Raw genomic sequence first — 12,432 nt, forward strand, 5'->3', positions numbered from 1 at the left:
AAAGAAGCTTGAGAATGAGAAATGACTGGGAGTGCATGTAGCACGTGCCTTGGCCAAAGGCAGCTCTTAAAGGTGGGTGTGAAGGGTTGGTTCAAGGTTTCATCTACGGGCCGTGCTCCTTTTCCCTGAGGTGAGCATCCCGGTGCAGCTCATCACATGAGGCAGCACGGGGATGTGTTCCCTGCAGAGCCGGCCTGGATGCATTTCCCGTCCAGATTAAGCAAGGAGCGGAGATTAAGGAAGGTCACTGCTTGGAAAACATGGACCAGCAGGCTCATTTCAGTGATGTAAGACGCGTGTCTTTTCCCATAGCACTGATTTTAAGGGTATAAAATTAAAAAATGGTCCACTAATTACCACCACACGTGGAAAGCTGGTTACAGCTCGGTGCTCGCGCTCACGGGAGAGGTGTGCTCTGGGTAATGCTGCCCTTCCAGGAGCACAGCTTGCTGTCTCTCCTGGACAAATCCAAACTCCTGCTCAGTTCGCGGATTAAAGGAAAACCTACACCTTCCTGGATATTGTTCTCATGTGGTAAAACTTAATCCCCATCCATTTAAGCTCCCATTTTTATACATACGGACTTCCCCGAACCACGGTGACTATTTCAACTATTCACATACAATTCTGTATCCCTAAAGTCCATTTACTGGGATTAGCATTAGTATTCTCCACGTGTGGACCAGGATGATTGTCTTAAAGGTGACACATGCTTATTTTTTGTTATGCGGGGAGTATTTTGTGCATGTGTTCAAAATATAATTTCTCTTCAGACAAAAGCTAGTCTCCCAAAGATGTAAAATAATTAATCTGGGGGGGGGAGGATGAACACAAAAGGCTATCTCTAGAAAACAGAGATGTTTGGTAATCCTTTTCCAAGACCCTTGGCTGTCTCAATCATTTCAAGCACGTAGTGGGCTGCGTGGAAGAAGACCTTCCCTCCACTGACAGCACCTTCCTGGAGGACCCAGGTCCCCAAAAGGCTCCAGGGCCCCACAGGTAGTCGAGGGCTTCTTTACTCAGCTCTCTACATATTACCCAGAGTGGTAACAGCTGAGGCACAATTTTAAAAATCAAACATTAAATTTGGAACGTAAGAAAAAGCCTTTGCATTTGTTCCTTTGGTTCTGCAAGTGATCATTCCGAAAAGCTATCCAATGCCTAACTCCTTGGGTGACAGATGCTGACCAAGAGCTTCTTTCAGGGAATTTTAAGCTGTTTCTAATTTGCAATGCAAAGAAAGATACTTGAAAATGTCTTCCCCAGGAAGCAAGACCTTAGGCCTGGTAACACCATTCGGTTTAATTATTCTACATGTCAGCTGCAGGATCTTCTGTCTTCTGAACCAGCCAGCAGCAGCTAAGCAGTGTCAATTAGCATTAACTCTAAATTCCGGGACGGTTCTTATTTTGCTTTTGTACTCCGCCCTCCCACCCCCCACTCCCGCCACTGAGTTCTGGGCATCTGAAAAAATACCTGCCAGATGATCATGAAAAGGTATATTCCAGCCACTCTCTGAAATGAAGATTTGGGGTCAAACCATCGAACGTAGGTCCAACTAGCAGGAGTAAACTGGAGCACGGCTCTTTTGATTTTCCCGGTGGTGGTGTGGATGTCTCTGTAAGAAGAGAATGGCCCCAGTGAAAATCCGGAGAGATAAGGAAGGGGAAGAAGAAAAAAACAAAAAGACAAGAAAAAAATAAAAAAAACCCGGCACTGACAATTTTACAACGCATGCTCAGAACAAAAAGATTCCTGTCGAGTCGAACCGTCTCTCCAACAATGATCTCTCTATCCAGACGAAGCGTGGAGAGCTGTGTACTCGATGGGGCATTTCAGGGATGACAGGCACAGGGCAGAGGTCAGGTCACCGCAGAGCCAGGAGAGGCCTTCACTTGTGAACGGGTGACAAAAGAGGCTGAAGCATTAAGCACCTGGAACCAGGCCAGGGAGAATGAGGGCGCCGGCAAGGATGGGATCCCCCCTGCTGTGCATCTCCCAAGTCAGGGCATTTTAGACAACTTGTTCCATACTCTGAGGTCACCCACACCATTTCTTCATCCTACGTGTTCCTAAGATAAGTGAACAGTTGGGGATGACAAACAGTGGCTTTTAACCTTCCTTAGTTTTAATCCTAGAAATCACTCAGTTAAAAACTTCAAACTCCCATGACAGAACAGGTCAGGGCTTTTATTCTTGTGGGAGAGAGGTGAGGGTTTGTTCCTTCATTCATTCACCTAACCCATCAACAAGCATGTACTGAGAAAATCTTGGGGCGCCTGGGTGGCTCAGTCAGTTAAGCATCTGCCTTCAGCTCAGGTCATGATCCTGGAGTCCTGTGATCGAGTCCCACATTGGGCTCCTTGCTCATTCAGGGGAGCCTGCTTCTCCCTCTGCCTGCCGCTCCGCCTGCTTGTGCTCGCGCTCTCCCTGACAAATAAATAAATAAAATCTTAAAAAAAAAAAAGAAAATCTCGCAGCAAGAAGATTTGAGGCACAAAAGCCACAACAAAAAAACCCAGAGATTATCCAAAAATAAACAAAAACTATGAGGATTTGTATTTAAAAAAAAAAAAAGCCAACTATATGGAAAGAGGAAGAGGAATCTGGGGAATAAAGAGAGTGACACAGTGGGATTAAGTATTGGAATGCTTAATACAGATCTTTCTCAATTTACGACGGGGTTCCGTCCTGAAAGACCCATCATAAATTGGAAATATCATAAGATGAAAATGCATTTAACACACCTAACCTACCAGACACTTACATTTGTCTATGGCAGTTGGGCAAAAATCTAACGCAAAGCCTCTTTGATAATAAAGCGTTGAATATCTCACATAACTTATGGAATACTGTACTGAAAGCGGAAAAACAGTGGTTGTCTGGGTGCAGAATGGTGGTGAGTATCTCGGTCGTTTGCCCTCATGATCGCCTGGCTGACCGGGAGCTACGCTGCCACCGCCCAGCATCGCAAGAGGGGGTCCTACATGCAGCCCTAGCCTGAGAAAAAGATCCAAACTCAAAACTCAAAGTATGATTTCTACTGAATGCGTATCACTTTCACACTATTGTAAAGTCAAAAATCATGAGGTCAAACCATTGTAAGTCAGGATTGTCTGTAAAGAGGCCAATTCAACTTTATATTCATTTATATATTTGACGTTAACATAAAAAAAAAAAACACCAGCGGGATTTCTGCTTATTAGTTGGGCTTGTGTTTTGGTAAACTGACAAAACGACTCTCAAGTTGAATCTAAAGCATAAATGTATGAAAACGGGGAAGCGTTATGGCAGTGTGTAAAGAGCCAGGCAGCCTGACGTAAAATCAGACTCAGCTGCTTGCTACCTGTGTGACCCTTAGGCAAAGTACTAAACCTAGTTCTCACTGTCGCCGTCCCTAGAAGGAAGAGAGAAGTAGTGTCAATCCCTAGGACTGAGGTCAGGCTCAAATGAGAAAGCTTGCTTACAGCACCATCTGGCACCAGCTATGGTTTTTGTTCCATTATATACAGTCTTAACTATATTAAAAAGTCTGTTTTCAAGCCAGAACTGAAGAAAGGGTTACTTAAGAAGGAGTGGGGAAAACTGTTGAATCAATTGCAAAAACACTATGAAATCCCTCCCTCACACCATATACCAAATTAAGTTTGAGAAAGATTAAATAAGTTACTCATAATAAAAAACCAAACCATGAAGAACTGGAAGAAAATACAGGTCAACATTTACCTAAACAAAAAGACTGAAAGTTTTTGAAGTTTAAACAGAGTATCTACCACAAAGAAAATTAAAACTAGATGACAAAATGGAAAATGAAGTCACATTTATGAGAGTATTAATACCCTTAACCTATAAAAAGCACTAATAAAAAGAGGGAAAACCTAATAGACATGGCCTAGAAATTCAGTATCTCACAATTCTATGTGGGGTAACACTTTAGAAGGATTAAAGGTAAAATTCAAAGGAACAGTGAAATGGACACATACATATATTAGTGAACATGGGTGAGAATATAAATAAATTTATTTACAGAAAAAAAGAGTCAGAAATTTACACAAAGATATATGTTCAAGAATGTTTGCTCTAGCTTTCTTCATAAAACTGAAAACTTTGAAACAACTAAATGACCACAAAAATAACTGGTTAAATACCTCATGATTTATTCATAGGTTGGGATCTGAAGAAGCCCTTAAAATCATGGTTTAGGAGACTAATGATGTGGGAAAATGCTTATATTTTGTTTGATAAGTAAATGAAGGTGAAAACACAATAAAAACAACTACTTTCACGATCACTTTCCCTCCTTGTCAGCGGCACAGTTCCTGTGACTGTCAAATTGAGGAGCGAATTCAGGGGAGCAGGCTGAGCCATGACGGAGGTGGGCTCTGTGTCTGTCCCATGGTGGCACAGAGGAGGGACGTGCAACTTGAATCAGAGAGTCAGAGACAACTACCTGGAGAGATATCAAGGGAGTCGAGGTAGAAAAGGAGGGGACCCGTCATCCTGGCACATGGGGACACAGGTCAAACCCAAGTCCAGAGGAGCACGTGCTCGGGCTCAGCACCTCGGGTGAGGGCCTGGAGAAAAGGAGCGGACCTGCCCAGCCCCCTCTGTGCACTTTGTCCTAAACACCATGAGAAGCCATCACAGAGGAATGACACGATGAATCTGACGTTCTGAAAAAGATCGCTCAGAGCGAGTAACTGGGGAACAGGGGGCTAATTAATCCAGTGATGGCAGGGTGAATGCAGGCTGAGGCATTAAGCATAAAAATAAAATGGATGGGAGAAAATCATAAATGATTTGGCATTTGTCTGGATGAATGCCTCGAATTAGGTCTATAATCACTCATGAGTTTCAATTACTAACGTGCAATTAATTTCTTATCATCCAAGACCGTACTGAAGTTGCGTGCTCCTAACGCGGTGAAGGGCGCGTAGTGAAACCCTGTGACTCGTGTCCAGAAAGAAGGCCACTCACTTGAAGCTGGCCCAGTGGTAGGTCCTCATCTCAAGAAAGCGGCAAACGACCATGCCCAGCCAGATGCCGCCGCCATTGCACAGCAGGATGTCCAGGATGACCTGATCCCACCAGCACTCGGCGAAATTGGGCAGCAGGTGCATGAAGAAAAGCTGAGAAACACAAGAGACCATGGTTTTAAAAACAAAACTGCAGAACGATAGAGTTCCTTTGATGAACATATTCCGTTAGGAAGAGCTGTTGATGTGTCAGGTTTTCCTAATGTATGAACCGAATAAATAAAAACAATGTCTGTGATTAGGTTTGCATTTTATGCCGTGGACGGTTTACAAATATTATCAATCCAAACGGTTCTTTTTTTTTTTCTTTTTTTACATAGGGCTTTAAAGAAATAATAACTGCTCCTGAAAAAATACCACTGATGAATGACCTTCGCTAAGGACAACGAGACAAGGATCTAGGAGTGGGGGAGGAGAAAAGTCTTCATACCCACCAACAGAGCGCTGGCATAGTCCTCAACATTAGCAGCTTGACAGTTCAAGCTGTGCATTTTAGAAATATTCCATAGATATTTAGGTAAAACAGCGAGGAAACTGCAAAAGTAGAAAGGTTAGGTTTTGATGGCATGTTTTAGGAAACCCATAGCTTAACAGAAAGCCTTTCGATAACTGATTCGCAATCGTAATCTTATTAAGTGCTAATGATGCACAAGTGGTGAAGCAAAATAAAGTCAAGTTTCTTGATCTCAAGGGCAGGAGTTTATCTAGAACCACAAAATAAGGTAGGCTGTGGCAAATGTTTCCATGGCGACATAAACAGAGCATGGTGGGGATAAAAGGGAGATTCATTCTGACAGATAGCAACTGGAGCACAACATACTGGACTGGGACCGTTAAGGACAGGAATGACTGCTTTCAGGAGATGGGAGATGAAGACTGAGGACATTCCAGAAAGGGGGAACAGCAGGATGAAGGGAACGGGGAGGGGATAGAAATCTCCTATGGAAATAGCTTTGTCCAAAACAAAGAGCGGATCAGCCATGTCCAGAGCAGCATGCCTTGCTGCGTGAAGGCCCATTGTAAGAAGGTCTGACATGACAAAGACCGTGCCTGGGAATTCTCTGGAAAGAGGCAACCTCTGAAGTCATATGATCAATACTGCGAAATAAAACTGTTCATGAAAGCATTTCAGAGAGCGAAAGCAATGTAAACATCTGAGGAGTCTGCCTGCTTGGTGTGCCGGCCAGCGATAAGATGGAGCGCAGCGGCTTGGCACGAAGGTGGCGGGGCTGCGTTCCTCTCCGAGTCGAGCCAGGCCCAGCCCCTGAAGTGTATTCCCAGGTTCCCAGCCATGGCACAGAGCACTGACTGTTGCTTTACACAGGGAAGAGGGACTCATCAACAGAAGTCGATGACACACATTTGCTGACATGAGACTATGCAAGGGGAGAGGGATGTGGAGGACAGGCTTCGGCCTCAAGAGCTTTCCTGGAAAGCACCAGATACTGGGGGTAAGGCGCGCTGTCCAGATGAATGCCTGGAACTCAGGGACAGGACACGGTAAAACAGCAGGAACGTGGGCTGCCCATCCAGAGTGGAGCACATCCTGGCTCACCTAACAAAGCAAGGTGCTGGGCTCTGGCCCTCTGGTCTGTCCAGACCTGAGTGGGAGACGCTGCAGAGGGCTGGATTCACTCACTCTCCAGGAACCTGGGGAGCACCTGCCACTTGTGAGGCGCAGTATCCGGGACGATGTGGATACGGGCCCTGCCCTCTCAAGGCCTGACACTTGGCAGCAAAGAGACACTCTGAGCATCTAAAACGTGATGAGCGTTTCAAAGGAGAAGGGCCAGGTGCTCCATTTCCAGGTGTACAAACGTGGAGCACAACCAGCGCAGGGAGCAGGGAAAGGAGGGAAGAGCCTGCAGGTGAGCTCTGGGATAGGAAAAGACACAGAATCTTTAACACGAAGAAAGCAAAGATGGCTGGAGCACAGACCACAGGATGGGAAAGGTCCCGAGCAGATAGGGGAGGTGGGCCAAGGCCGGTCAGTATTGGGCCTCGCAGGCTGGTCCAGAAGTTTGGATTTTGGATAAACACTAAAGGGTTTCAGTTGAAGAAGGTTGTAACCAGATCGAGAGGTGAAAAAGATCGCTTTGGGAAGAGACGGTGAAGGGAGGAGGTGAGTGGTTCAGCCAGGAGAGGACAGAGGTTAGATACACGTTGAGCAGTGGCATGGAAGATTTGGATGGAGCAGCACTGCTTACGAGAGTTGAGAGGCCACTGAGGAGCAGGGAAGGAAGGCACGGGGCCATCTGTAGTATGAGGGGAGAGAAGCAGACAGGCCGAGAAAGGCCCAGAGCCTGGCCCAGGGTCCCACAGCAGCGAGGTTAGGAAGATGCCTGGAATTCCGAGAGGAACATGGTGGGAGAGCAGGAACATGGGCTGCACACCTGCAACCAAGCACAGCTGGAGTCCCATCCTGGCTCACCTCATGAAGCAAGGCTCTGGTTCCTTCCTCTGTCAACTGGGGATATACTCAGCCTTTTCGGTTTACGGTGAGGATTTAGGATAATGCATGTACAGTGTTGGGTACTATTGTGGGTTGAATTGTGTCCCCTCAAAAGCCACATGTTGAACCCCTAACCTCCAGGTCCTCATGATGTGAACTCAATTTGGGAAGAGAGTTGCTGCAGATGTCATTAGTAAATGAGGTCATCCCGGAATAGGGTGGGCCTCTAATCCAGTGTGACTGGCGTCCTTACAAAAAGAACGCCATGTGAATGCACACAGGGAAAACCCCACTCAAAGGCGAAGGCAGAGACTGGGGTGATGCATCCACAAGCCAAGAAATGCCAAAGATGGCCAGCAAGTCATAAGAAGCTGAGAGGCCTGCACCAGATTCTCCTTCACAGGCCTCAAAGGACACCAATCCTGTCAACACCTTGAACTCAGACTTCTAGCCTCCAGGGCTATAAGAGGCACATTAACAGAAGCCAGATGTGGCTGGCATGCTTCCCTAAGTTAGGGTCAAGACAACAGTTGGCATCAAGAAATATACTGTACAGGGCGCCTGGGTGGCTCAGTTGGTTAAGCGACCGCCTTCGGCTCAGGTCATGATCCTGGAGTCCTGGGATCGAGTCCTGCATCAGGCTCCCGGCTCGGCGGGGAGCCTGCTTCTCCCTCTGACCCTATCCCCTCTCATGCTGTTTCTCTCTCTCTCTCTGTCAAATAAATAAATAAATAAAATCTTTAAAAAAAAAAAAAAAAAGAAATATACTGTACACATGGCCAAATTTTGTTCCCTGGGAGTGATTAACTAAGAATAATATCATAACTGAATGATAAATGAGTAAGACCCCCAAATTTCATTTTCCTAATAGTTTTTCAAGACTATATCTCTTTCAGGAGCACCTGGGTGGCTCAGTCAGTTAAACATCTGCCTTTGACTCAGGTTATGATCCCAGGGTCCTGGGATCGAGTCCCACATCGGGCTCCCTGCTCAGCCTGGAGCCTGCTTCTCCCTCTCCCTCTACCTGCTGCTCTGCCTACTTGTGCTCTCTCTCTATCAAATAAAAAAATAAAATCTTAAAAAAAAAAAAAAAAGACTATCTCTTTCATTCATTAAATGAGACAAACCTGGCTACTGTGATATTAGAGCTATATCAGGAATCCATTTTTTCAGCTACAAAATATCCTGGATGCTCTTGTAATCCCTAAACACCATAATTCTATTTATCTCAAACTGGAAACCAGCTGGTGGGAAACCTACTTACTTACTTCTAAGCAGATCTCATTATCATGTATTTGTCTCACTGGGGATTTTAACTTCATTCTTTTTGCTTCATTTCATTTGTTTCTCTTTAAGACTTATGAGACAAGAGACACGTTTTAAGTTAATAAGGAATTTGCACCCCACCCCCCACCAAAGGCATAAAATATTCCCAGGGGGTGGTTTAAACACAGTTTGTGCCACAGAGGCTAGAGAATGGATTAACTGCCTGTTAATGGACAGACTACCTTCCTCCTACATGTAAACTAACTGATCACAGCCCCTTCTTACCTCAGTTAGCTCCCAGGTAATACTGATTGTCCAGCAGAGACCATAACTACGGATCAACAAGGCCTTCATGGCCCAGCCCCAGAAATGTCCAAACGCAAATATATCAAAATGGCTGATAATCCTCTCCCAGGTGATAACGTGACAGTTGACAGCGTACTCCTATTCAAAATAAAAAGGGAAATAATTAATGGATACTCTCAAAATCAACTTCCTTCCAGGATCCTGACAATAAATGAAAAGAACTGATATGACCTTGACAACTAATACTTGTCCTACCCCCCCACCCCCCAAAAGCTTTAATAATTGAACGTCCTTTAGGAAAAATGGACAAATATTAAAGTTTATGAATCAGAATTGCTTTGCTCTGAATTGCAGAAATTTGATTAAAATGGGAAGCAAAGTAATTTTACAAAAGCTTACTAACCTGTCTTAAAGAAGTAGAATCACACAGCCCACGTCACCTGACTGTATGGCAACTATGGTAAAGCCAGTGATAAGAACATAAATAGAATCCCAATTAATAACGAATAAGTACAATCCCAATAGGTTTGGAAATATCATGGTGTAGAGAAAGAATCAGAATAGAAATGTAAAATATAGTCAGTATTAAATGGTAATGAAAATACTATATATCAGAACGATGGGATGAAGCTAAGTAAAACTCAGAGGAAAACGTAAAGCCTTAAATATTTGTCAGAAAAGAGGAAAAGCTAAAGCATCCAATTTCAGAAATTGGAAGGAAATAGAATAAACCTCCCATCCCCAAATGTTATCACATGCTACATAATTTAAATATTTAAAATGACAAAGCTGGGCGCCTGGGTGGCTCAGTCGGTTAAGCGTCTGCCTTCGGCTCAGGTCGTGATCCCAGGGTCCTGGGTTCGAGTCCTGCATCGGGCTCCCTGCTCAGCGGGGAGCTTGCTGCTCCCTCTGCCTGTCGCTCTCCCTGCTTGTATGCATGCTCTCTCTCTCTCTCAAATAAATAAAATCTTTTAAAAACAAATAAATAAAAATGACAAAGCTTTTAAGACTTTTGGTTTTGTTTCTAATATCTTTTTGTTTTTAATACGACATATTTTAAAGAAATTTTAAATCAACATCCTTATATTTCTGTATTTATTAAGAAAGTAATTATCTTATGACAATAAAACATTTCTCGAACCTCTACATTTGACATTCTTCCTTCCCAAAATTAATCTGATAGGATGGAGTAAGATTTGGAAAACAGCCACCTATTATCAGCCAGTTGAAAGTATTCCTGTAAAGTATTAATATTTTTAAATTCTAGAAATGCCTCCTAAGGGAACAAAAGAGCAATGTGGTCCTCCTCCCTCTTCCAAAACCCACCATCATCAGATTTCTGAAGCCTTTCTCAGATCCATCTGGTACATTTCGATTTGCAAAGCTGAAAGGACATTTTAAAAAACTATTTTTTCAGAAGCATTAGGATATGATATTATGACGTGTAAACGGGAAAGGTGGAAAAAAGAGGAAAAGATTCAATAGGGAGAAGTCAAGACAAAGAACAAACTGCACTGTAGTAAGAGGAAAATTCTCATCCAGAGTCTGGAACAACATGTGCCTGTCGCAGGCATCACAGACCGATGGAGAGAAATACCCCGAGGCTGAAGCAGCTCCATGTCAGCTTAAGGAAGAGCTGAAAGGCCCCGTCAACCCAAATTCCCCGACCACCCTATCCTCTTATTTACGCTGGACACGCTGCACAGGGTGAGAAGAGAGAGCTGAGTCCTGTTTTCAGAAGGCTGCTCTTCAAGTCATCGTAGGCTGAAGATGACTTTGGGGGCCCTTCTACTCTCCGTGAGAATATTTCTGGGCTTCAACACATGCAAAGGCACTTTGAAAGTCACAAAAGCCAAACATAACTCTTAGCATTATAATTATTAATGCACAGATTTGCCAATGATCACATCAGGAAGATCTCTGAGGTCCTGGTCGTGGGAGGAAGACGGACCCTGCAGTTTAATGCTGCTAGGGAGCCGAGTGCAGGCACAACTCTGGGCAGCAGGGGGAAGGGGCATTAAATGAGGGAATCCCGAGCTAGGGGAGCAAGGAGGGGAAGATGTGAGCACATGAGGGAACAGTAGGTAAAGACAAATTGCACCCACCTCCCTAACTGGTCGCAGGGCTGATCTTGGTGGCTCCACCCTCTTCCTCGCTTGCCCAACACTTAACCAAATACCAAGTCCTATTCACCGGGCTCGGTCAGTTTACTTTGTGATATAATCCCCTTTGCTCAAAAACCCAAGAAAATGGTGGAGGAAAATATCATATACCTGGAATACCTTTCTCCCAATCTCTGTTTCATAAGTCTCCTGTGAGTGTTAAAGCACTGTCATTACTATAACTATGTACTTACAACACAGTCCAAAGGAAAAGGATAGGTCCTGAAATCAGAGGGATCTCACCAGCTTTGTGCTTTGAATGAGATATTTATCCATTTTAAATTTCCGTTTCCTCCTTGATAAAATGGGGGATATTAATGCCTAGCATGCATGTGTGAGGCTTACATAGAATATATGTAAGTGCTGGTAGAACAGACAACCCACAGTTGGTAACTGCCACCACCCTCACCATACCCATCACTATCATTATCATCATCAGTAGAAGCTCCAAGTCACCCCACGCCACTCTGGTCCTTAAAGTAAGAAACCCCTGGACAGACTTTTCTTCCTGAGACTTTTAAATAATTTTTGGCACTCTTATTTCTGCCTTTAGCATGTCCTTTATAAAGCTAAAGATAAAATGTTGAAACACCATTCAAGAAGGGTCTGACCAATCTCAACTCCAGCAGAACGATCACTTCTTGGACCTTTCATTAAGTCCCTTTGTATTCTTTTTTTTTTTTTTTTTTTAAGATTTATTTATTTTGAGAGAGAGACAGAAAGAGAACATGAGCAGGGGGAGGGTCAGAGAGAGAGAGAGAGAGAGAGAGAGAAGACTTCCCACCAAGCAAGGAGCCCAATGCCCGGCTTGATCCCAGGACCCTGGGATCATGACCTGAGCTGAAGGCAGATGCTCAACCGACTGAGCCACCCAGGCGCCCCTTTGTATTGTTTCTTAAACAAGGCCCTGCCAATGGCCCAGATGCCTGTTCTCCTTTTCTCAGCATTACTAGGTTTTTCCTTCAGTCTGTACCAAATGTTAGGTATTAAAAAAAAAAAAAACAAAATTAAAAAGGAAAGAAACAGCATTAGAGTATAAAATAGTCTCTTCCCTAAAAACGAAGTTCAGAGAAGCTTTACCCAAGAATAAAATTATTTTTGTGGGTTAAGAAAAATAATGAACAAAATGGCCTGGATCATTCACATCGGCCCCTTCATGGCGAAGGGTCATGGCTTTGGGGCCAGAGTGGGGAGCAGAGTGTTGAGGGCC

The 12,432-nt window shown here is 44.2% G+C and overlaps 1 protein-coding gene across 2 annotated transcripts in view; it reads right to left on the minus strand.

Moving 5' to 3' along the window:
* The window catches only part of PTDSS1 (phosphatidylserine synthase 1), a 62,529-nt gene that overhangs the window by 22,992 nt on the left and 27,105 nt on the right, over window positions 1-12,432 (minus strand). For both annotated transcript variants that reach the window (XM_064588095.1, XM_064588096.1), the window contains 3 exons: window positions 9,040-9,198; window positions 4,978-5,129; window positions 1,477-1,618 (listed from right to left, as the gene is read on the minus strand). In XM_064588095.1, the coding sequence (XP_064444165.1) occupies window positions 1,477-1,618; window positions 4,978-5,129; window positions 9,040-9,198 (453 nt within the window). The remainder of the gene's footprint in view (window positions 1-1,476; window positions 1,619-4,977; window positions 5,130-9,039; window positions 9,199-12,432) is intronic.

The sequence above is a fragment of the Mirounga angustirostris genome, unplaced genomic scaffold, assembly GCF_029215605.1.
Source record: "Mirounga angustirostris isolate CCGP_5_RB_7025 unplaced genomic scaffold, mMirAng1.0.hap1 SCAF_4, whole genome shotgun sequence".
NCBI lineage: Eukaryota > Metazoa > Chordata > Mammalia > Carnivora > Phocidae > Mirounga > Mirounga angustirostris.